Here is a 21,918-nt window from a genome sequence, read left to right on the forward strand (position 1 = left end):
CACGAATAATAATAAACCCGAATTTGTCAAAAACACAGATCTTTCTTTTCTTCTCCATCCTATCCTATCCTATCATCCCCCAATACCCCCCAAGTCCATATCCCATCGCTAAAATCGCGCTCTCAAAAAAATCTCCATCTCTCATTCATTTACAAAGAGTTAAGTTAGTGTAGTATGCACACGGCAAGTGCTCAGTTCGTTCATGATATCCATCCCCATTCCTTCTTTCCTTCTCTCTCCTATCTTACTCACTGCCTATACCCTCCCCCACCACCTCCACCTCCACCGTACGCATTATACCCCCCCTGCCCACCATTAGGGTCCGTCATATTCCTCCCTGGCGGTGGCCTCGCATACCCCTGCCCCTGCTGCCCAACCCCCGCCGACGCACTACGCACCGGCTGCGCATACGACCCCGTCGGCGACGCCAACCCCATCCTCCCCTGCTGCTGCTGCTGTTGTGGGGCATACGGATTCCCATTACTCCTATCCGAAACCACACTCGCGGTATCAAACGCCGGTGTACGCTGTGGTGCATACGGATTCCCATTACTGCGATCCGAGACCACGCTCGCGGTATCAAACGCCGGTGTGCGTCTCCCCACCGAGCTCTCAATTGACCCTTGGCTAGGTGTCGAGCGTCCATATCGGGTCTGGGCGTTTTGTCCAGCGGGTGGAGGACCAGGGCGGCTGTACGCGTCGCCGGCGCCGCGACTGCTTGCGATGGACGGCGCGTAGTGACTCGATGGCGTATCGCCTCGTGGTGGTGCGACGATGGTAGGTGCGTCGAAACTGGGCAGCGTCGGTTCATCGTCCATTGCAACGCCGCCTGCATGCGTAGCTCTCGTCGGGGAAGCAGTGGAGTACGGGTCATATGAATCGTGGTTCTGGCTTTGGTTGTTGTTGCGCTGAGGAGCGTACGGGTCCTGTGACAGTGCCGAGGGGGCGGGTGTGTAGTTTTGCCCCGGGCGGGAGGTGTATGAGAGGGGTGAGTCGGTGCGGGTTATGGGTGTGTTGTTGCCCATTGAGCGGTCCATGGGGGAGGCGATGCGAGCGAGTGGTGTGTTTCCACCCATCGACCTATCCATTGGGGATCCAACGCGGTCGAAGGGTGTGTTGCCCACAGACCTATCCATCGGGGAGGCAACGCGGTCAAACGGCGTCATGTTGCGGCTGGGGGGGTTGTAGGAGTTGTATGAGTCCTGAGTCATTTGGCGTTGAGGTGGTCCAAACCCACCATTCCCATTCCCATTTCCATTGCCCATCCCATTGCCCATTCCATTACCGGCAACATTGCCATACGAATCCTGCGTCCCTTGCCTCTGCAGCGGCGCCGGTCCACTCCTCAACTGTTGTGGCACCCTCTGCTGCTGCGCCCAACTGCCCTGGCTCGCATTCGTCCCTCCCGTCATCGTGCGTTGGGGCGCCGGGAACGGCATTCCGTTGGTCCCCTCCTGTCCCGGCATCGGTGGCGCGGGTGATCCAGTGCGACTGTATCCCATATCAGCTGCATTGGCGACGAGACCAGACGACGCGCCGTAGCTGCTTGCTGAGGTAGCGGTGTTGAGGCGCGATGGGACGGGTCGCTTTTGGTCCATGTTGCTGAGTTCGAAGTCTGGGAGCTTGGGCTGCTGGGATGAGGGCGTGCCGGGGCGGGAAGTGTACATTGGGAGGGTTGCTGTGGTGTCGTTGCGGTTGAGCATTGGCATTGATGGGAGCTTGTTGTCGTCTTTTGTGTCGAAGAGGGTAGGGAGTGTGGCTTGGCGGCCGAGTGTGGGCTTTTCGCCATTCTTGAAGGCTTTTTGGTTGGCTTTGTTGCGCTTGCGTTCCTCCTCTTCGATGGCCTTGTTGATCTTGACGCTGACGATCTTTTGGAGACGACCGTTAATCTTACGCTCGCAGTAGCCGGATAGGCCGCCGTCGCCGTTGGGGATGTAGTGCCAGAGGAAAAGGAGGTAGAAGAGCATGGCGAGCAGCAGGCTCAGGGCGGCGAAGATCCAGACGACGAGCGTGAAGACCATACCAGACAGGACGACAGCCTGTTTCTTGTCCTGGTCGGCCAGGATACCAAAGTTCTTGAAGAACTGGAGAATCGAGGTCGCTGCGTCTCTGTTCTTGGGGTCGAGCTGAGCAATATACACAGATCTCAGCGTCAGGGCGTTGATGACCTGTCTGGGTCCGGAGCAGAAAATAACACGAATCCACGACTGGAACGAGAAGTAGGTGAACAGCGCCACGTACTCGGCACCTTTCTTACTCTTCGTCAGCTCCGAGAAGACCAGGAAGCGCTTCCAGCCACGACCTTGCCCAAACACGCGAATGGCCTGGAGTCGGACTGCCAGGGAATCGAGGTAGCTCTCAGCCACGGCGCCGCGTCTGATGATCAGATGTGCTCGGATATGCTCGTAGATGACATTGACCCACGACGCAATGATGCAGCCGGCGAAGATCCATTTCGAGATGTCTAGCTTGATGACCGGCTCGATGCTGGTGAACTTGTTCAACGCGATGAGGTTGTATGCAGTGAAAGTATCGACGCCGTAGACGGCAATAGAGATGACCAGTGATAACCATAGATATCCATATGCTAGGTACTCGAAAAACGACGATGCCTTGAAATCTTGGAGACTCTGTAAACAATAATTAGCATGGACACATGACAACAATTGAGAGAGGACAACTCACGATAAAATCCCACTTCTCCTCCAACTTAATATCCTTCGCCTTCTTGCGTCCGCACAACATTTTGAATTATGTTGAAAGATTGAAATATCTGGGCCAGCCAGAAACTAAAAAAGGGGTATTGAAAAAGAACAAAGAGCGATTGACTCGAATGAATGAATGTGCAGCGGGTATCTTGATTCCCGCCGGGGGTATTACTCGTCGTTGGACGAACTGTTGGTGTCGACTTCAAGTCAACTATCTTCCTTCTCTACAACGAGCGACGAGTCGATCAGAGCACAGAGGTCATCCGCCTGCGGGTCCGACTTGTGCGGGAATAGTGATCCTCGGTGGGATCAAGAGGGTTGTATAGATTCGCTGAACGAGCGTCGTGACAAGAAAATGTGTGTATGTCCGCGGGAAGCGTCGTGGATCTGGAAACCGCGCGTCTACTGGCGAGCAGGCATGGGAGTGAGCCGTTCCGTCTCGTTGTTGTTGCAACTGTGGGCGGGTACGAGGGAAGGGAGAGGCGAGATGAGATGGGCCAAGTGGTCGCTGGGCGGTTTGTTGGGGCGGTGGGTTATGAGGTCGTTTGATCGGACGCAGGCGTGTGTCGCAGATGTTCCGTTGCGGGCGGGAATGCAGGTCGTCTTGTTGAGGACTTGGCGAGCGATAGATAGATGTATGCACGAGGGGACTGTCAAAGAGTGACGATATGGGATGAAGGAATGAATGAGGGTATTTCCTCGCTTTGTTTTGGAGCAAGTGAGTGGATTCGCAAAAAGGGAGTGAATGAATGATTGTTGCTTGGTATTGTGGTTTGGCAGAAGAAGGGACGACAATGAGGGTGTCAATGGGTGTGGATGGGGTCAATGGGTCCTTTCAATGGGGGGACAAAGCACAGACACAGGCACAAAGGCACACCCGGCACGAGTACAGGCACAGGCACACAGGCACAACGGATCCAGGCACAACGGTTAGCAGTAAATGGGTGGGTGAGGAGTGAATTTTAGTGGATTTAGTGAACGTTAGTGGACTTGTGAGTGGGTGTGTATGGGCGGGACAGAGGGAGCCGGATAGACGCGCAGTGGATGCCGATTGACAGGCTGGCGATGGATCATGCACAATGTAGCTGGTCAATCAGGGGAAGTAACTCCCAGCGCTTGGAGGTATGGCGGGGTACATTTGATGTACATCTAGTATATCTGACCACCACCAACGGCGCTTTCTCCGTCTCCGTTTCTCTATTACAGTTGTATTACTTACTCTATTTCGTATAACCGTACACAGCAATTCCCTCCTCTCCTTCCCTTTCCACCCATCCCACCACTCTAACACACACACACCCATCCCAGCCACCACCAGCCACCCTCCCCCGGTTCCTGCATACAAAAGATCCCACTACCCTCAAACCCCTACTCCCCATTCCGCTAGCCCCCTCCCCATCCACCCCACCGCCTCGCCCGCCCCACCCGCCCGCTGAAACACCCCTCTCCACTCCCAGCAAATCAGCGCCAAGAAGCACCCGCACCGCGTTGCGATCGTGAAACGTCCACCCCTCCCCTTGCTAGCCAACCAGCGGTCGGTTCAGCGTGTCTATCTTCTTTTACCAATGGTTAGGGAGGGGGTAAGATAGACAAGCAAGCGCTGGGTGGGTGCACATCATCCTGCGATCGGATCGGCGGCGACCGACCAGAGGAGTGGAAGGCTGGCTGGCTGGCTGCTGACGTCGACGCGCTGCGGTGGTGCCGAGCGCGTGTGTTTGGGGAAAGACTTCACATGAGACGATGAGACGAGTCGGGAAGTTGTTTTCCGAATGGGGCGGGTCGATGGTACGGTGAACGAACTCATTAAACTGGACCCTTTATCCGACCGAACTATTGGATACGACGCTGCCGGGGCCGGTGTCAGTCTATATTCGGTGAGGGGATGAAATTAGGTCACGTGGTTGTCGGGTGATATGTTTGAAACTGTGTCACGTGCGACATTCCATTCCGTGCACATATCAGAACTATTGAAAGTCTATAAAAGTGAGTGGTAGGTAATTCCGAGGCATATTGAGCAGAGCATCTAACAACCACATGGCAAGATGGCCATCTATTGCTGCGTTGGATATAATGGAGTCTTGTTATCCTGGGACGTATGTCTAGTAGAGACTGCTGTCTCCCGTACGTTCGCTGGAGTTGAGTCTTGTTGTCACTAGAATATTGTTGTCGTTTAGTCTTGCTGTTGGTAGACTCCTGCTGTCGGCCAGCCTTGCTGTCACCAGACTCCTGTCACTCACATCGTCTCTCCTATACTCGGCGAATGCCTCCATTGCGCCACCCTCCCTCATGCGGGGGTTTTTACTTAGTCGGCGCATAAGTAGGTCGCAAGGTCTGATTGAATTGATTCCATGGTAGCTGTGCTAGACTTTCTATGATCTGGCTATAATGGCTTGCCTTTTAACAACGGCTTTCACGAACTCGATTTTTTGGTGGTAATCCAGGCGCGCGCATCTTAGCGGCATCCGATTATCGTCCCCCCCCCCCAATACCACACAACACCACCATCGACGCCCACAAGGACTAAAGATGTATAATAACTTAATTATACTTGAATCCCATTTCCATTCCCTACATCCTAAAAAAAAAGCACGCCAAACCGCTCGCTTAACAAATCCAACCCTCCATATTCACCCGCCCTTACCCCCCTCTCAATTTCCCCCCCCCCCCACAACACAAAACAAAAAAAACCAAAAGAATCACCAATCCTCGCAAACAAATGCCCACATACGGAGTTGAACCGTAGACCTCGGCATTACTAGTGCCGCGCTCTACCAACTGAGCTATGGGGGCTGAATTGATGACATGAGGAGGCATCATTGTTGACTATGAGTGTGTGGTGGGCTTGGCAGGGCATCCGTTGTGGGGACCCCCCCTTTTTTCTCCCCCGCCTTCCCCTTTCACACCACTCCGCTTTCTATAACAAACAACCCCCCCTCCTCCTTCCTCTCATACATCCCCAGCCGGCCCTCTCTCTATCTCCTCCTTTCAATATCGAAAACCATCACACAACATCCAACCCCCCCCTTCCCCGCGCTCCTCAACCCAAACATCCATCCCCCTCTCCACCACCCGACATATATAAAGCCCCCCAAATCCCAAACCCTTCACTTCTCCCTTATCACGACTATAACCCCTCTCCTCACTCCCTATCAACCCCCTCGCCATCACACGACATCCAGCCCCCCTTCCCCCTCAACTTCAACCCAAACACTCATCCCCCTCTCCACCACCCCGCCAGAGAGTACAACACCCATAACCCCCGCCTTCCTAGCTACCACCACTCCCCTCTCTCTCACCGTACACTGCCCCAATAACCCCTTCCCGAACCTCTCGATCTGGTGACACGGGTTACGGAGACCCGTTATTTTGATTGTTGCATCTCCATCAGATGCCGTGGGGGAGGAGGAGAAACGGAGGATAGTCCCGCGAGTGAGACCCTCAAGATCCAATCCCGAAGTCGTGATATTCTCCCCCAAATCCCCCGGCTTCACCCTCCTCTTCCCCTCTCCCTCCCCCGCCTTCCCCTCCTCACCCCGCACAACCAGCCCCTCAAGAAACTCCCCAGACATCAAATGCACCTGTCTCAAATTCTCTGGCAGCGGCCGCACCGTCATCCGACTGAGATGTTGGATATCAGCCCCCAAATGGCAGTCTCCCTCTACCCCTAGACCGGGGATGAGAACAAGGCGGGAGATGGGAGGTTTGGAGAAGGCGTGGGTGGGGGAGAGGGAGAGGGATGTTATTGTTCCTGCTGGTTTGTGGGGGGGAGCAGGGGCGCCACCGAGGAAGTAGGATTCTGATGCGTAGCAGACTGGTGATGCCATCGCGCTCCTGGTGGTGATGGTTCAGTTGTGTGGGTAGTGAGTGTGAAGCGCGTGATTCCAAGCGCGCGGTATTTTGTGACACTCAATAACCCAGTTATTTTGTGCGTTAGATTATAACGTCAAAAAAGTGAGAGATGCAATGGGTGGTGGAGGGGTAAATTTGTGTATTGCCCCTCGTCTGCGGAAGTGCGGGGTGACTCAGATACCTCGCCTCACATCTTTATCATCCCGTCTGGCGGCGGGATCCCCACAATACGCAAAGGTAGGGTTATATCTGAATGCGGCCATGGACCCTGAATAGGGTGATAGCTGGTTTAAGGTTTGCGTATTCGAGGTATGGATGTCACTTATATCACCACTCGCTATAAAACTTGTGTACCACCCAGCAAGGTAAAGCATATGTACAACAGCTAAAGGCTAAGGCAAAAGCAGGACATAAAAACATAGTCTTCATTCTTAAGAACATCATAGAAACTTTATCAGCTAAACTCCCCCCCATTATCCCCATCCTCCCGCCGATCTTCCCAGCCAGCCAGCACAACCGTCCCCCGACGCCGCCCCGTGCCGAAAGTCCGAATAACTGAACGCCCGTCTGCCGAAAGACGCGAAAGTGTAGGAGAGATGATGTTTATACTATACCATACTATGCCACGCCCTGCCCATTACGCGCTTCCAGCTATCCAACGGTTCCACTAACCCTGGTAGGCTGTTGTTGTATTTTGTCGTTGTGTAAGGCGAGCTAGCCATGCTCCGTCGACCGTTCGTTGTGTAACCCCCCTCCCCGCCATCTCCAACATCCATACCCCACCCCCCGCACCTTCTCCCATCGCATCTGGTATCGCACGCACGCACGCCCGCTCAAAGAAAAAAATCCTTCCACCGCCCTACCCTAACTGACTAACTGCGCTGCGCTCATTGATAACTCCCCGTCGCCGCATAGGTCGGCCCATGCCCTCTGCCCGAGTGCGCCGCGCTTCCCTGCTCAAAGTAAGGGTGCATGCAAGCTTGCTTAGCGGAGATGCGGCCGGCGGGGTCGTAGACGAGCATGTTCTCCAGCAGGTCCTGGCCGATGTTGTCAAGGCCGGGGATCAGGTTGGCGTTGAGGTCGCGGCCCCATTTGGGGAAGGAGGATTTGAAGTCGGGGAAGGAGGTTACGCCGGGCCAGTCGAGTTCGGTGGGTGTGCCGAGAAGGCTGGGAGGGGGGTCAGTATGGTTTATGGGGATTGCAAGAGAGTTGAATGGGTAGGAAGGGGGACGTACCGGAAGATCTTGAAGATCTCGTCAATCTCGGAATCACCAGCGAACAGCGGCTTGCGCGTGCACATCTCGGCGAAGATGCAGCCGACGGACCACATATCGACACCAGTAGAGTACTGGCGGCCACCGAGCAGGATCTCGGGAGCGCGGTACCACAGCGTGACGACCTCGTGGGTGTATGTGCGGAGAGGCACACCAAAGGCTCTCGCGAGTCCGAAATCCCCAAGCTTGAGGTTACCATCGCGGTCGATCAGGAGATTTTGCGGCTTCAAATCACGGTGCAGCACGCGGTGACTGTGGCAGTAGCGAATACCCTCGCACAACTGGCTCATGAACTTCTTGACCATCTGGTCGCCGAGGCCGAGGCGGCCGAGGTCGGGGCTGGAGCCTTCGGGGAGAGCCTTGCCGCGCCCGCCGTCGCTGATGGGGAGGGCTTCCATGTATTTCTTCAGGTCGAGGTCGAGGAACTCCATGACGAGGTACAGCTTGTGGCCGTCGGCGTGGACGATGTTGAGAAGGCGGACGATGTTGGGGTCGTTCATCTCTTTGAGGAGGGAGATCTCGCGGATAGCGGTGGAGGGGACGCCTTCATCTTCGGCTTCGAGACGGATCTTCTTGAGAGCTACAATGCGGCCGCCGTGCAGGAGGTCGCGGGCTTTGTAGACGACTCCGTAGGTTCCTGGGAGAAGATCTGTCAGCCGTTGCTGCGGTGTGGGAGAGCGTGCGGGGTAGCATTGGGGTCTGGGAAATGTAAATTACATACCCTCTCCAATCTTCTCCAATTTCTGGTAGTTCTCCATATTGAAAGATACTGTTTTCTTATTTTTATGTGGCGTGGATGTCGAATGCTGCCAGGAGCCCTCTCCTCAAGGGGGATCGTGTTTAGCGGGGCGATAAATGAGGGGCAGAACAAAGTGGCATCCGCTGCATGTACTCGAGAGATTCAACAACTATACTCAGAATTGAACTCGGTCTCTTATATAACCTATTGGTCGTATACTGTCGGATTGGTTTTGTTTGTTAGGATGCTCGTTTGTCGCTGTATGTTGGGCGTGCCGTTTGTTGTCTTTCGGGCTGGAAGTAAATAAAGAGCCGTCGCGAGAAATCAAGCTCAGCTGGCAACGCGCACCTCGCTTACTTCATCGAGGCTGGTCTATCAACTTTTCTTAGCCACAATAAGGCAATGTCTTACAGAAAATTGTGACCGAAATATGAACCACATCTACGGTATATTAATTATACTTATAAATTGATTTTGTGCAGGGCTTATTTTGGATCAAAATGATAGTTCCTAACGAGGCCAATACGCCCCCAAAAAGGCCTCCTTTGGACGCTCGGGAACAGCCCCCGCAATTTTTGAAAGATATCTTCAAGCGCTTCCAAAGGCTCCCCTTATCTGAGATTTCTACTGATTCTCATATTTTGGATTTTACCAAAGATACTCTGCCTCAAGGGCTAAGGCTTGATAGAGAGATCTCGTCGGATGATCTACAATCTATTTATCGTCGTTTCGTTGGAGACGGAAAAGAATTTGATACTCCAGAAAGCCAGCCTGTTTATAGCTGCGAAGCATTGCCAGGTAGGGCGAATCTCTATTTTATCATGTCATGTTTTCTCTTTTATATTCGATAGTTTCTCAAACGCGCAGCCTTATCTCCACCTATGGTCCATGGTTCATCCTGACACTATTTCAGGTCTACTCATATTACCATCTTTCCTGCCGTCACAGGTCCAAAGGGAACTCTTATCCCGTCTTCTGCACAGAGATCTGTCAGATCCAGAGCACATGACAAATGTTCACATGTTCTACGATATGCCCTATCCAAAGGGCGTTTCTACTCCAGAAGGGACGTCTGAGGCACCTTCATTCTTCTCATATTCGCCGAAGACCAAGACGGTATTCAATCCAAAGGACCCTAGTGTCCACAAACCTCTTACGATGTCAAAATTCATGGAGAAGAGTCTCCGATGGGTTACTCTAGGTGGGCAATATGATTGGACGAACAAAGTCTATCCGGACGAGGCGCCGCCAGCGTTTCCAACTGATATCAAAGACCTACTTGAGGGTATTTTCCCAGAAATGAAGGCTCAAGCGGCGATTGTCAATTTATACAGCCCAGGCGATACGCTTAGCTTACACAGAGACGTCAGCGAAGAGAGCGACAACGGTCTCGTCAGCATCAGCTTGGGTTGCGACTGCCTTTTCGTTGTGGGTTTGGGCCGAGATCCGTCCGATTCCATTGTGGTGCACCTTCGGTCCGGGGATGCCTTACTCATGTCAAGGGAATCTCGATTTGCGTGGCACGGCGTACCAAAGATTTTACCAAGCTCGTGTCCCACATATCTCGCGTCGTGGCCTGCAGAAGATAACCAATACGAGGAGTGGCGAGACTGGATGAAAAACAAGAGAATCAACCTTAACGTTCGGCAAATGTTCGATTGAGCGATTTATTCCCATCGACAGGAAAAATAATCATTATCCTTACGAATTGACCCTCGTCGGAACAGCACTAGAGATTTTATCAGCTAATAGGCACTCTATGGATTTCCAGAATTGGAAAGTACTGCCGAGATTCCGATCAGCGGGGTAAGTCGACGGTGAGGTCATGCCCTAAGGATATCTTATCGCTCAATGCGGGCAATGCGGGGAAGCGTCAGCGAAGGTTAAAATAGTTCCCCATTGCCAATGTTTTTTTCAAAGTATAAGCTTTTATTGCGACAAGCTATATATTATTCGCCATGTCGTCGTGGAAAGAAGTAGCTCAAGCCAAGCGCGCGTCGATCAGAGCGGCCATTCCGCAGAAATGGCTCTTATCATCTGTCCCGTCTGTACAGGAACAAAAAGATGTAACGGGCAAATATATACAACAATTTCTAACGGAGAGAGAAATTGAGATTACGGAGACAGATGCTGTCGGGATTGTCGCAAAAACAACCACTGGGGCTTGGAAAGCGAGAGAAGTGACGGAAGCTTTCTGTCACAGAGCCGCCCTTGCGCATCAACTAGTCAGTAACTTCTCCAATTCCCCCATTACCCCCGCACCAATTAACTTTAAACCAGGTGAATTGCCTCCACGAAATATTCTTCGAAGCAGCAATCACAGATGCGCAAAAGCTCGACGATTACTATGCCAAGCACAACGCCCCAATCGGCCCCCTCCATGGCCTTCCTATATCCCTCAAAGATCAATTCCATGTCCGCGGCGTCGAAACTACTATGGGATATGTGGGCTGGATAAATACTTTTGAGGGCGTTAAGGGAACTGGAAAAGAGCGCGTCTTCGAGTCTGAGATGGTGCGCGAGCTCCGTAACCTTGGCGCAGTGTTATACGTCAAGACGGCAGTTCCGCACACATTGATGCATGGGGAGACAGTGAACAACGTTATCGGATACTGCTGGAACCCCAAGAACCGCCGTCTTGTTTGCGGTGGTAGTTCCGGAGGAGAAGGGGCCCTCATTGCCTGTCGAGGTGCCCCTATCGGCCTTGGCACGGATATTGGAGGCAGCATTCGTGTACCTTCTGCTTTCAATGGGCTCTATGGGATTCGTCCCAGCGTAGGAAGGTTACCATATGAGGGCATGGCGAATGCTATGCAAGGTCAGAACTCGATCTTGTCAGTCGTCGGGCCCATGGGTACGAGTGTTGGTGGGCTTAGACTGGTCATGAAGGCTATTCTCACACAGAAGCCTTGGCTACATGACCCTGCTGTGCATGAGATCCCATGGCGTAGCGAGCAAGAGGAAGCTGTGCTTCAGCTAATCAAATCATCTGGCAAGGGCCGTCAACTCGCTTTTGGTGTTTACCGTCACGATGGTGTGGTTCGCCCTCTTCCACCTGTTCGACGCGCCCTTGATATCATGGTTAAGACGATCGAGAAGCTAGGCCACAAAGTCATCGACTGGGTACCACCTCCCCATGATTATGCATCGGAAATCGCTGTAAGTCCCCGCGCTCGTTTCCTTCATATACACGAGCTAATTATCAAAGTTAAAAACCTGGATCTTCGACGGCGGTCTCGACGTCCATCAATCCATGGGCCTCGCCAGCGAACCCCTCGATCCAGCAATCAGCACCATCTACGGCTCAGAACCCGTGCGCGAGTTCCAGGCGTCTGAGATCGCGAAAGTGAATGTCCAGATCCGGGAGTATCGTAAACAGTACAGCGATTACTGGAACTCGACGGCTGAACTCACTGGCACGGGAGAGGTGGTTGATGCGTTCATCATGCCTGTTACGCCGTTCCCGGCGGCGACGCCAATGGATTACCCGCATTATGGTAAGAGTTTTCAGGAACTATGGCTGCAAAAGAAGAATGAGATGACTGACAAACTTCTAGATTACTGTACCCTCGTCAACCTCCTCGACTACCCCTCCATCGCTATTCCCGTCACGATCTCGTCCAAAACTCTTGATCCCGTAGATGAGAAATTCGTCAGTCTAAGCGGCAACCCACTGGACAAAAAGACGTTCGATGTTTACGATCCGGAGATATTCGACGGTGCGTTCGTGGGCTTGCAACTGGTAGGCCGCCGATTGCATGAAGAGAGACTGCTCGCCCTCGCAGAAATGCTTGGAGATGGGATTGAAGGGCCAAAATGACATACCGACAGTACGAGTTCAGTGGATTAAATCCCCATTGGAAGCAATTTATTGTATGACGTCCAAGGTGGAACGAATCTGTTTTAGGACATTTATAGAAGCATAGCATAGCAGCATAGAACGGCGCATTTAGGTTAACTATGTTGGAAATACCACTATCACTATCTAGAATAATCCCCCCGACTCTGAATTGACCACTGTAACATTCGTTCCATTTATACTTTTCCGTAGACCATCTGTCTACATTACTCGGGTATCCCAAAAAAAAGCATCTTCCTCAACCCCGAAACCACAAGACTCTAACAATGAGATCCCCCTCGCTTCTAAACATACCAGACGCCTTCTCTTCCCACACCCCACACCCTCACCAGAGCACACCATCCCCTAACGACGTCCATAAACCGGATGCTCCTCCACCACCCTCCTCTGCCCCCCCACCGGCGGCGACCTCCTCGGCACCGACCTCCCACTCTCCACACTCACCTCCCGACTCGCCGGCGCCAACACCCTCGTCTGCGTATTCTGATACGCCGGCTTATTCAGCGGCGGCTCGGTATACTCCGCATCGCGACGAAACAGCTGCATGATCTCCTTCATGCCCAGCTTACTCACTCCGCCATTCTTGCCGCCCTCGATGGCTTGGTTGGCGAGCTCGCGCTTCTTCTCTTGCAGCTCGAGGATGCGCTCTTCGACCGAGTCGGCAATGGTGATCTTGTAGACTATGACGTCGATTTTTTGGGTGAGGCGGTGGACGCGGTCGATGGCTTGTTCTTCGACGAACTGTGGGGGGAGGGGGTTAGTGTTTGTTTGTTATGGGGATGAGGATAAGAGGGGGGGGCTTACGGGATTCCAGAATGGCTCAAGGATGACGACGCGGGTGGCAGCTGTCAGGTTCAGACCCAAAGATCCACACTTCAAGGAGCAGAGCAGGATGCGGCATGACTTCTCCTCGCGCAGCATTTTCAAGCTCGCCTCGCGGAGATCGTTCCTCATACTTCCATCATAGCGGGTGTATTTATACCCATCTCTCTGCAAAAACGGCTCAATCAGGTCCAACATACTCGTGAACTGGCTGAAGACGATGAACTTATGCTCATCGGCTTCCTTGCCGAGGATGCTGAGCAGATGCGTGATCTTGGTGGATGTGACGATGGTAGAGAGTTTCGTCTCGTCGTCGTCGAGGTCAGAGCCGTCGATGTCGGAAGCACCTTCGACTTCGACTTCGGATTCATTGTCGCTTGGGGGGTCAGATTTAATAGTTATGATCTCGCCCGTCGTATCTGCCACTACTGAGAGTTCCGTCTCATCATCAGCAGTGTCGTAATTGGTAGACTTATCACTATCATCAGAACCGACATCAATGCCTTCTCCCTCCGCATTTTCATCGTCTGTTCCGCCTGCCTTGCCGAGTTTGGTAGGGCCTTGCTGGTCTTCACCTACGATCCAGGAGCCTTCGTCTTCATCATCACTGTCAACAATGACATTGCGATTGCGAGTTTTGAGCTTAGTCTTAACCTTCTCTTCCTGGATGTCTGAGTGACGAGCTCGGATAGCTGAGATTCGGTCCTTGCGAGTGGGCTTCTTCGTGCTCATCAACAAGTCACTCTCACACTCCTCGCATCTTATCGCGCCAGCCTTCGCCAGGTCTTTGCTAATCTCCAGCTGACAGATGTCGCACTTCTTGCTTCCGACTCCAAGGTCGCCGAACATACCAGCAAGATCTTCCAGGTCATCTTCAGTAGTAGCTGCCTTCTTTCGTGGTGTAGATGGCACAGTGGCTGCTTCAGCACCGAGTGCCTCTCCATCCTTGCCCAGCTTGCCGGCAACCAATTTTGGGTGGTTGCAAGCCTGTCTGAGACGAAGGAGTAAGGTCAAGGCGCTGGCATAGTTAACATTCTGGCCATCCATCATCTCCTCCAAGCTCTTGTCTGCGCGTTTCTCAAGGCGATCGTAGAAGAGGCGCTCCTCAGGGGAGAATTTGGCAAAGACCTTCTCAATCTTTCGTTCCGTGACTTTGAACCCAGTGCTGCTAGCAGCTCCAGCAACCGATGGCTTGCCACCAGGGTTCAGTGCACCTTCCTTCTTCAGGATATCCTTCGTGCGACGCTTCATGAATATCTTGAGATAGTGCTGTAGTCTTTTGATGGCCACATCGCCTCGACCATTCTTCATTGGTCGGTCAATCTGATCCTTCCACTGCTTCAAGTCGTCGTATGGCTTGATACGGAGGAATTTGATTAAGCTCTGCAGCTCATCGAGGTTGTTCTGCATTGGTGTTCCGGTGAGACACCATCTGTACTCGCTTCTCAAAGCATAGCAAGCCTGAGTCGCCTTTGCATTGCGATTCTTAATTGTGTGTGCTTCATCAAGGATAACACGGTACCAGTGCAAGCCGAAGCACCCAACCTTGATGCCTTCCGAATCCTGTGACGAGTTTCCAAACTCAGAAACTAGAATCTGGTAGGTGGTGACGACAACATCGTAATTCTTCAAGTCGTTGTGGTTCTTGGTCCGCTGTGGACCGTGATGGACGTAGACGCGGAGGGCATGGGATGGTAGCACCTTGTCCTTAATTTCAAGCTCCCACTGTCGAATCAATGCCAGCGGTGCCACTACAAGTGTGCACTTCTGCATAGACGATGGGAACTTGCGCTTACCATCTTCGAGGTCTGACCCACTTGGCCGAGGGTTCGTGAGGATGAGCGAAATGGATTGAAGTGTCTTTCCGAGACCCATATCATCAGCCAAGATTCCACCCTTGGGAACTGTGCCCTTTTTCCTCGTGCCGAGTTCACGGTCTTTCATCCAGCCTAGTCCCTCGACTTGATGAGGAAGTAATTTGACTTTGACGCCCTCTACTGTTCCATCATCCTCATCTTCGTCGTCTTCCTCTACTGGTGCATCGTCGGTGACGGCAAGACCCTTCAACATCGAAGTCAATCCATCTGCCTTAGCATCAAGCTTCTTCTTGCGTGACCTTGTCTTCGGGATATCATCGTCCTCATCCTCAATAGCTCCTTCCAAAAGAGCCTTAAGATCTTCGGCAGCCTTCTTCGGGTCAACAAACGCATAGGGCTCCGCGGGCGCAAGGCGATCCCTATAGCCGTCCTTCGTAAGGTCAATAATATTTCCATAGCTATCTCTTGTGAGATCAATGGGGTTCTGATATTGGCCCACTGGTTGGATAGTTGGTTGGTAATTATTGACTGGTTGAAACCCTCCTCCCTGGTTATTCACCGGTTTAAAGCCGCCGCCTCCTTGGGTATTCACGGACTTAAAGCCGCCTGGGTATTGAGTCCCAAAGGAACCGTACATGGTAGGCGGTGCTGGCTGCGTCGTCGTATAAACCGGGGCGCTGGGTTTAGATATCGGTGTCGCAGCACCCGGAGGGACTCCGGGCATGGCGCGGGGTTGTTGGAATTGGGGACGGGCGGGCTTCGTCGGTATGAACATGCTCGAGTTTGTGTTGTATTTGGACTGGGTCTTGTTTCCCTGGCCATTAATCTTTGTGAGTGGCGATTGAGGCATCGTAGGCTGTCCAAATTGAGGGGCAAACGATGGCTGGGCCGGTGCTTGCAGCGCTGGATTAGCTGGGTATGGTGCTAATGGTGTCGGCTCCATTGGATCATGGTATTGAGCGGGCTTCGGCGGCGCCTTTGCAGGCGACCTTTCGTTGACCATGGTGCTCGAATGTTTCTGGGGATGGCCTTTGGTGGCTTTTCTGTTGGCTCCGAAGGCAGCTGGGACCGGCGAGTTGGTTGTCTGATGGCTCTCTGGGAAGAAGCCACTACTCTCAGCGGAGTGGTAATCGAATAAGGACGTGGAATTTCCGAAGTCGCTGAGGCTAGGTGAATGCGGGGTGCTCCATTCGGAAGAGGGCTCGGAAGTCGGTGATATCAGTGTTTGTGTCGGTATCGGTCGAGCACCTGGAGAGATTTCAATAACTGAAGAGTCAAGAAATCTTTTCTGGTTTGCTTGATGTGGTTGTGTTAAGTGCCGGTTGCGCGGGAGCGCGTTGTTCGTGGAAGTTGCTGGTTGTGTTGACTCCGGCGGGGTTTTGTTGCGTCTGGAGCTATTGTTGGGTTAAAAATTGTTCGCCACGTCGCGGTCAACAAAGGTCGACGAGAATAATCCACCATACCTCATAAATTTTTCCTTTTAACTATACATAGATCCCTGGGTATGTTCCTATGTGAATTTTGAAAGTTATATCTGTCTACCTCAGGGTCTTGAATATCGATCAGACCCACAATAGGCATCAATGTAAATCACCCACTATCGAAGCGATAAGCCGTTGGCCAGGTGAAACCTTAATCGAAGTTATACGTACACGGCAGTTGTTATGCAACGAGGGTGCCGTGCCACCATGATCTACAATATCACGAATCTCTCCCGATAGAAACAGAGAGTGAAGAGTATATATTACTAGATATTCATTGAATGAATGTATTACAGTTCATCTCAAGCCCAATTCCCAGAACTAACAACTCCAATCATGTCACAACCTGGTATCGTACAGTACAACCAACCTTCCACTCGTAGTGATTCCAAGCCTACTTCTGCTCCTCTGATTTCCACTCCGTTCTTCCCAGTCTCACAATTTCCGACTGTCCCATTGTCAACGACGCTGGTCCCTCCCCCGCAAGTGCTTTCAATCCACCGCTCACTGCAGCTTTGGCAATGACATCCGCATCCTGCGCCCAACCGTCGCTCAACCAACCACCACTTACGGCACCAAATACCCTTGCAATGCCCTGGAACGCATATTCTGCCGCTCTCAGGTGGTCTCTTCCACCAAGAATAAGGCCAGGTCGCAGAATCACGGTCTTCTCAAAGCCCAGTGCCTTCACGGCCTCTTCCAGTTCCCCCTTCATCTTCGGGTATCCCATCATTGAATTGGGATTCGCGCCACCACTGCTGATGAGAACGTAGACCTTGGCGCCAGCCCTCTTCGCTGCCTGAGCAGCTTCAAGGTTCAGGTCATAGTCGATCTTCCGCTGGTTGTCAAATCCACCTGCTGCGGCACGAGTGGTGCCCAGACCAGAGAAGAAAATGTCGGGCGGAGGCGTGATGGCGGAAATGCTAGCTGCCCATTTCGCCGAGTCCTCAACGGTCGCGTTTAGCTTTGCGCCAGTGTCCTGGGGGGCGCGTCGGGTGAAAGTGCGCACAGAGCTAATAGCTGGGAGCTGGAGGAGCGTGGAGAGGATGTGAGATCCCTGTGAGCGTAAGCAGAGTTCATCAACAACAACCACCAATAAACACTGGCGAGGCTGACACTTACCACAAGGCCGGTACTTCCGATGACCACGGTGGAAGTCATGATGAGATAAGGTTGGGTTTTAAGGTCGTAGATGCGTGTGAATCTTTTTCCAGTAAATTTAAAACAGTAATATGGAGATTTCGTTGCAATTAAATAGGTTTTTAAGAAGAATTCGTTTCCTCCACACAAATGGTCTTGGGAGCTCAATACTGTACGTCACAGACTTGCCTAGAGCCCGGCCCCAAGGGTAACGCCGCTATGTCCGCAACTGTATTTCACGTGCTTCAGCCTTGCGCCATTCCCCATATTATCAACAACATTGTCATTTCACGTGCTTTTTCAGCCTTGCGTCATTCCTATTCCCCCATATTATCAATATTATTATATCACGTGATTAAATAGATTAGCCGTCGATTAAAGTATACGCTAAAATTGGCCACACTTTAACCGAGGATTGCGTGATCGCGACTTTGCCGCATCGGCTCAGAAAAAAAAGTTATGAGACATGGGAAGATACCTCGCGCCCCAGCAAAATACTGCCCATGACATTTGTAGACCCTGAGAACGGCGCCTAGTCCTTCTCAAAAGCCCATTGAATTGGTAATACTATAGACAGTAAGGTGTTCTCCCTTATTTCCTTTCTTTTTCTTGTCTCCGTCTTCGCTTCCTCTTTCTATCCTCAAAGCCTCCTTCCCTTCCTTCGCTTTCTGTTCTATCAGTATTGCGGATTAGGATCTATTTACCTCGACTGCCCCTCCAGTCAACCTATCCATCCTCCCTCATACCTCCCCCGCATATCTCAGATATGCATCTTCAGCAGCACCAGGAGCCCTTCGGTGGCCCCGCTGGTGACAGCAAATGGAACAAGGAGCAAGAGGCACCCTCCGCCGCAAAGCAGTTCACTCAGAAGTCTTCGGCTCTCCCATTCGGTCAGCCAATTGACTTTGCTTCTGTCAGCGGCCCTACCTATGTCACAGCTCAGACTTTGGTCCAGCAAGTGGCATATTCATTGAGCGACAAGCTTTACAGCTACTCTCCAGAGACCTTCGACCTCGATATCTCAGCCAAGGGCTGGGCTGCGGCCAAGGCCAAGAATGCTCACGGATACCCTACCTCGATCTCTGCTATGCAGACCAGAGCTGGTGCCGGATCAATTGCCCTCGGATACATGTTCTCCAAGGACTTCGATCTCTCCAAGAGGCATATCCCCCAGTCACTTCTGGCTTCCGCTGGCACCTTGAACCACCTCCGCCCAGCACTCGACCAACTCTCCCTACTCTACTCTGTCGCCAACCCTTTCGTTGCCCACATCACGGCGGTTGACTACGCATCTGGGTCTTCGAGCGGCCTTGTCACCGATTACACCTCCGCACTGGCAGTCGCAGAGGACCTCGGCCTTGGACTTGTCTCCAGCGCATCCCCATACGAGGCTCAACATATCTCTCTATTCGCTACCCTCCTGGCTACGGTTCTGCCAACTATCCACATCTACGATGGCATCAAGGTCGGACGCGACACTGTCCGCGTCATTGACGTCCTTGACCAGGCTGGATTGAAGGGTGTCTATACCGCTGTCTCCAAGGAGATTGCTGCCATTAGCAAGAAAGCCGATGTTGACTCCAAGGTCCAGCAAGTCCTGAAGGCGTTCAACGATGAGCTGGGCACCGCATATGACCTGTTCGAATACCAGGGTCACGAGTCACCAGATACTGTTTTAGTTGTCTTTGGCACCGTGGAGGCTGCCTTGGCTTCTCAAGTCGCAACTAAGCTTTCCGAGTCAGGAAGCAAGGTTGGCGTTATCAATGTCCGTGTTTACAGGCCATTCGTCGAGGATGCCTTTATTGCCGCCCTCCCAGCGTCGGTCAAGACTGTTGCAGTTCTTGGACAGGTCCAGGATGCCTCGGAAGTTGCTGATAAGTCTGTGCGCTCCGCCCTTTTCGGCGATGTCACCGCTGCTCTCGCATTTTCGGACAAGTTCTCCCCTACCCTGGCTATTGTCGACAGCAAGTACGCCAGAGAGCAGTCTTTCACTCCAGGCTCCATTGCTGCGCTTTTCAGCCAGCTGGACACCAAGGCCGTTTCCGATTCCGAGGAGGTTTCTATCCAGCTTCTGGCAGCAGGCAAGGCCGAGCAATACACATTCTGGGACTTGGATGAGTCTGTTGCCAGAACTGCGCCAGCCGCAATCAGCAAGTTCCTTTCCAATGACTCCAAGACCAACGTCTTCCTTAAGCAGGCCTACGACAACTTCGTGCAGGGTGGTGTTGTCCGAAGCGACATCCGTAACTCTAAGAAGTCTATCGATACTTCTTACCCCATTGAGGAGGCTGACATTGCCGTCGTTGGCGATGAGAAGATCTTCAAGGACTTGGATGTTCTTGCCAGCCTCAAGTCTGGTGGTAAGCTCATCGTAAAGCTTCCTGGTCTTAAGGATGAGGATCTGGAGAAGAAGCTTCCTGCTTCCGTCCGCAGAGAACTTCAAGCCAAGAACATTGAGCTTTACGTTGTGGACCCAGCTGCATCTGCAGCTGTTGCCAAGGATGCTGCTCTTGAGACTCAACTTCTTGAGATTGCGTTCTTGAGAATTGCCCGCCCAGACGTGCTCACGAACGGACTGGACAAGCTGGTCGCCATCAGTGGCAATGCCGCTACCTTGGCTGAGATCGCCACTGATCTCGACAAGGCACTCCGTCAATTCGAGATCCCAACCGCATGGGCCGAGGTTGAAATCGATACGAAGGAGAGGGAGCTCCCCACGGATGTGCAGACATCCAGCTTCACTGCCTTCAACAAGGCTGAGGTTCAAGAGCCTGCTCTTCTTAAGGACTGGCAATCTGCCGCGAAGGGTCTTGCTTTCAAGGAGGCATATGGCACTGTTACCGCCCTACGCCCCGACCTTTCCGTCACGACGTTCACCGTCAAGGTCCAGGAGAACCGTCGTTTGACCCCGCAGACCTACGACCGTAACATCTTCCACATCGAATTTGACCTCGGGACCTCCGGTCTCAAGTACAACATTGGCGAGGCCCTCGGTATCCACGCCAAGAACGATGAGCAAGAAGTCCAGATGTTCATGGTGGCCTACGGCCTCAATGCTGATGATGTTGTCGAGGTCCCATCTCGCGAGGATGTGTCTGTCTTAGAGACACGCACTGTCTACCAATCTCTGATGCAAAACATTGACATCTTTGGCAAGCCACCAAAGAAGTTCTACGAAGCTCTGGCCGAGTTTGCTACTGATGAGAACGAGAAGAAGGAGCTCCTGACTCTTGCTGGCCCCGAGGGTGCCAACGAGTTCAAGCGCCGCGCTGAGGTTGACACCATTACCTACGCCGATATCCTCCTTGAGTTCCCATCCGCCCACCCATCATTCCACGACATTGCACAGATCGTCAGCCCAATGAAGCGCCGCGAGTACTCCATTGCCTCCTCCCAGATGGTCAACCCAACAACCGTCGCACTGATGATTGTCGTTGTCAACTGGGTCGACCCCAAGGGCCGCGACCGCTTCGGTCAAGCCACCAGATACCTCAGCCAGCTCCCAGTCGGCACCGAGGTCACTGTCAGCGTCAAGCCTTCCGTCATGAAGCTCCCAGTCAAGGACTCCGCGCCTCTCATCATGGCCGGTCTCGGTACGGGTCTTGCTCCTTTCCGTGCCTTCGTCCAGTACCGTGCCATGCAAAAGGCTCAGGGTATCGAGATTGGCTCCATCCTTCTGTACATGGGCTCTCGCCACCAGCGCGAGGAGTACCTCTACGGCGAGGAATGGGAAGCTTACCAGGACGCTGGTGTCATCACTCTCCTTGGCCGTGCTTTCTCACGTGATCAGCCTGAGAAGATTTACATCCAGGACAGGATGAGGCAGACCGTCGATGACATCATCACTGCTTACATTGAGGAGGAGGGATCCTTCTACCTCTGCGGTCCTACATGGCCCGTTCCAGATGTTACGGAGGTTCTCGAGGAGGCTATTTCCAAGAATGCGAAGGCGTTGGGCAAGAAGGTTGACTCGCGCAAGGCGATTGACCAGCTGAAGGAGGAGCAGAGATACGTGCTTGAGGTGTATTAGATAATTGATCTTTTGTATATAAAAGCGAGCGTTTGAATGATAGAAGCTCAGTATTTAGTTTTTGGAGGGGATTCATAGGTATCAATCATTTAAAATACCAGATTGTATACTACTCGACCTCTTGTTGCTACCTCTCTCTACTGTGAATGCCGTCGGTGATGCCGCTGTCCTACCTGTGCTGGCCCACAACACTTAATAA

At 52.6% G+C, this 21,918-nt stretch overlaps 8 protein-coding genes and 1 non-coding gene across 9 annotated transcripts; 3 read left to right on the forward strand and 6 right to left on the reverse strand.

Annotated features, from left to right (window-relative positions):
* Positions 1–27: 27 nt before the first annotated feature.
* VE01_10341 (uncharacterized protein) lies at positions 28–3,565 on the reverse strand. The gene is made up of 2 exons (XM_018279743.2): positions 2,686–3,565; positions 28–2,630 (listed from the first exon to the last, which is right to left on the reverse strand). Exons 1-2 carry the CDS (start codon positions 2,743–2,745, stop codon positions 249–251), a joined length of 2,442 nt encoding a protein of 813 aa, XP_018125393.1. The 5' UTR covers positions 2,746–3,565; the 3' UTR covers positions 28–248.
* A 1,859-nt stretch (positions 3,566–5,424) lies between these two features.
* VE01_10342 lies at positions 5,425–5,498 on the reverse strand (the record flags this gene model as incomplete). The annotated part of the gene is made up of 1 exon: positions 5,425–5,498. It is a non-coding gene; the product is annotated as a tRNA-Thr (tRNA).
* A 349-nt stretch (positions 5,499–5,847) lies between these two features.
* Positions 5,848–6,681, reverse strand: VE01_10343 (uncharacterized protein; the record flags this gene model as incomplete). Its single annotated transcript, XM_018279744.2, has 2 exons — positions 6,005–6,681; positions 5,848–5,850 (listed from the first exon to the last, which is right to left on the reverse strand). Exons 1-2 carry the CDS (start codon positions 6,530–6,532, stop codon positions 5,848–5,850), a joined length of 531 nt encoding a protein of 176 aa, XP_018125392.1. The 5' UTR covers positions 6,533–6,681.
* Positions 6,682–7,348: 667 nt separating this feature from the next.
* On the reverse strand, positions 7,349–8,861 carry CDC28 (Cyclin-dependent kinase catalytic subunit). The gene is made up of 3 exons (XM_018279745.2): positions 8,553–8,861; positions 7,793–8,468; positions 7,349–7,724 (listed from the first exon to the last, which is right to left on the reverse strand). The coding sequence occupies exons 1-3, from the start codon at positions 8,587–8,589 to the stop codon at positions 7,445–7,447; spliced, it is 993 nt and encodes a 330-aa protein (XP_018125406.1). The 5' UTR covers positions 8,590–8,861; the 3' UTR covers positions 7,349–7,444.
* Positions 8,862–9,070: 209 nt separating this feature from the next.
* Positions 9,071–10,232, forward strand: VE01_10345 (uncharacterized protein; the record flags this gene model as incomplete). Its single annotated transcript, XM_018279746.1, has 2 exons — positions 9,071–9,368; positions 9,484–10,232. The coding sequence occupies 2 exons, from the start codon at positions 9,071–9,073 to the stop codon at positions 10,230–10,232; spliced, it is 1,047 nt and encodes a 348-aa protein (XP_018125405.1).
* Positions 10,233–10,528: 296 nt separating this feature from the next.
* AMD2 (Acetamidase) lies at positions 10,529–12,390 on the forward strand (the record flags this gene model as incomplete). The annotated part of the gene is made up of 4 exons (XM_018279747.1): positions 10,529–10,795; positions 10,851–11,729; positions 11,779–12,067; positions 12,128–12,390. The coding sequence occupies 4 exons, from the start codon at positions 10,529–10,531 to the stop codon at positions 12,388–12,390; spliced, it is 1,698 nt and encodes a 565-aa protein (XP_018125395.1).
* Positions 12,391–12,511: 121 nt separating this feature from the next.
* On the reverse strand, positions 12,512–16,581 carry VE01_10347 (uncharacterized protein). The gene is made up of 3 exons (XM_059464147.1): positions 16,532–16,581; positions 13,234–16,462; positions 12,512–13,170 (listed from the first exon to the last, which is right to left on the reverse strand). Exons 1-3 carry the CDS (start codon positions 16,534–16,536, stop codon positions 12,775–12,777), a joined length of 3,630 nt encoding a protein of 1,209 aa, XP_059319244.1. The 5' UTR covers positions 16,537–16,581; the 3' UTR covers positions 12,512–12,774.
* Positions 16,582–16,800: 219 nt separating this feature from the next.
* Positions 16,801–18,110, reverse strand: FMP52 (Protein fmp52, mitochondrial). Its single transcript, XM_059464294.1, has 2 exons — positions 17,672–18,110; positions 16,801–17,606 (listed from the first exon to the last, which is right to left on the reverse strand). Exons 1-2 carry the CDS (start codon positions 17,708–17,710, stop codon positions 16,944–16,946), a joined length of 702 nt encoding a protein of 233 aa, XP_059320277.1. The 5' UTR covers positions 17,711–18,110; the 3' UTR covers positions 16,801–16,943.
* Positions 18,111–18,152: 42 nt separating this feature from the next.
* Positions 18,153–21,837, forward strand: VE01_10348 (uncharacterized protein). Its single transcript, XM_018279749.2, has one exon. It carries the CDS (start codon positions 18,456–18,458, stop codon positions 21,717–21,719), a length of 3,264 nt encoding a protein of 1,087 aa, XP_018125407.1. The 5' UTR covers positions 18,153–18,455; the 3' UTR covers positions 21,720–21,837.
* The last annotated feature ends 81 nt before the right edge of the window (positions 21,838–21,918 follow it).

This window comes from Pseudogymnoascus verrucosus (assembly GCF_001662655.1).
Source record: "Pseudogymnoascus verrucosus strain UAMH 10579 unplaced genomic scaffold scaffold_78, whole genome shotgun sequence".
NCBI classification, from domain to species: Eukaryota; Fungi; Ascomycota; class Leotiomycetes; order Thelebolales; family Thelebolaceae; genus Pseudogymnoascus; species Pseudogymnoascus verrucosus.

What these genes read in the sequence shown, in the direction of transcription:
- VE01_10341 (XM_018279743.2), bottom strand. Translation starts at nt 2,745, where the DNA reads ATGTTGTGCGGACGCAAGAAGGCGAAGGATATTAAGTTGGAGGAGAAG. An exon ending in AGGAGAAGTGGGATTTTATC is followed by an intron (nt 2,631 to 2,685) that starts GTGAGTTGTCCT and finishes TATTGTTTACAG; the next exon opens with AGTCTCCAAGATTTCAAGGC.
- CDC28 (XM_018279745.2), bottom strand. Translation starts at nt 8,589, where the DNA reads ATGGAGAACTACCAGAAATTGGAGAAGATTGGAGAGG. An exon ending in ATTGGAGAAGATTGGAGAGG is followed by an intron (nt 8,469 to 8,552) that starts GTATGTAATTTA and finishes ATCTTCTCCCAG; the next exon opens with GAACCTACGGAGTCGTCTAC. An exon ending in GAGATCTTCAAGATCTTCCG is followed by an intron (nt 7,725 to 7,792) that starts GTACGTCCCCCT and finishes CCCCCCTCCCAG; the next exon opens with CCTTCTCGGCACACCCACCG.
- VE01_10347 (XM_059464147.1), bottom strand. An exon ending in TTGAGCCATTCTGGAATCCC is followed by an intron (nt 13,171 to 13,233) that starts GTAAGCCCCCCC and finishes CTCCCCCCACAG; the next exon opens with TTCGTCGAAGAACAAGCCAT.
- FMP52 (XM_059464294.1), bottom strand. Translation starts at nt 17,710, where the DNA reads ATGACTTCCACCGTGGTCATCGGAAGTACCGGCCTTGTG. An exon ending in TCGGAAGTACCGGCCTTGTG is followed by an intron (nt 17,607 to 17,671) that starts GTAAGTGTCAGC and finishes TTACGCTCACAG; the next exon opens with GGATCTCACATCCTCTCCAC.
- VE01_10348 (XM_018279749.2), top strand. Translation starts at nt 18,456, where the DNA reads ATGCATCTTCAGCAGCACCAGGAGCCCTTCGGTGGCCCCGCTGGTGAC.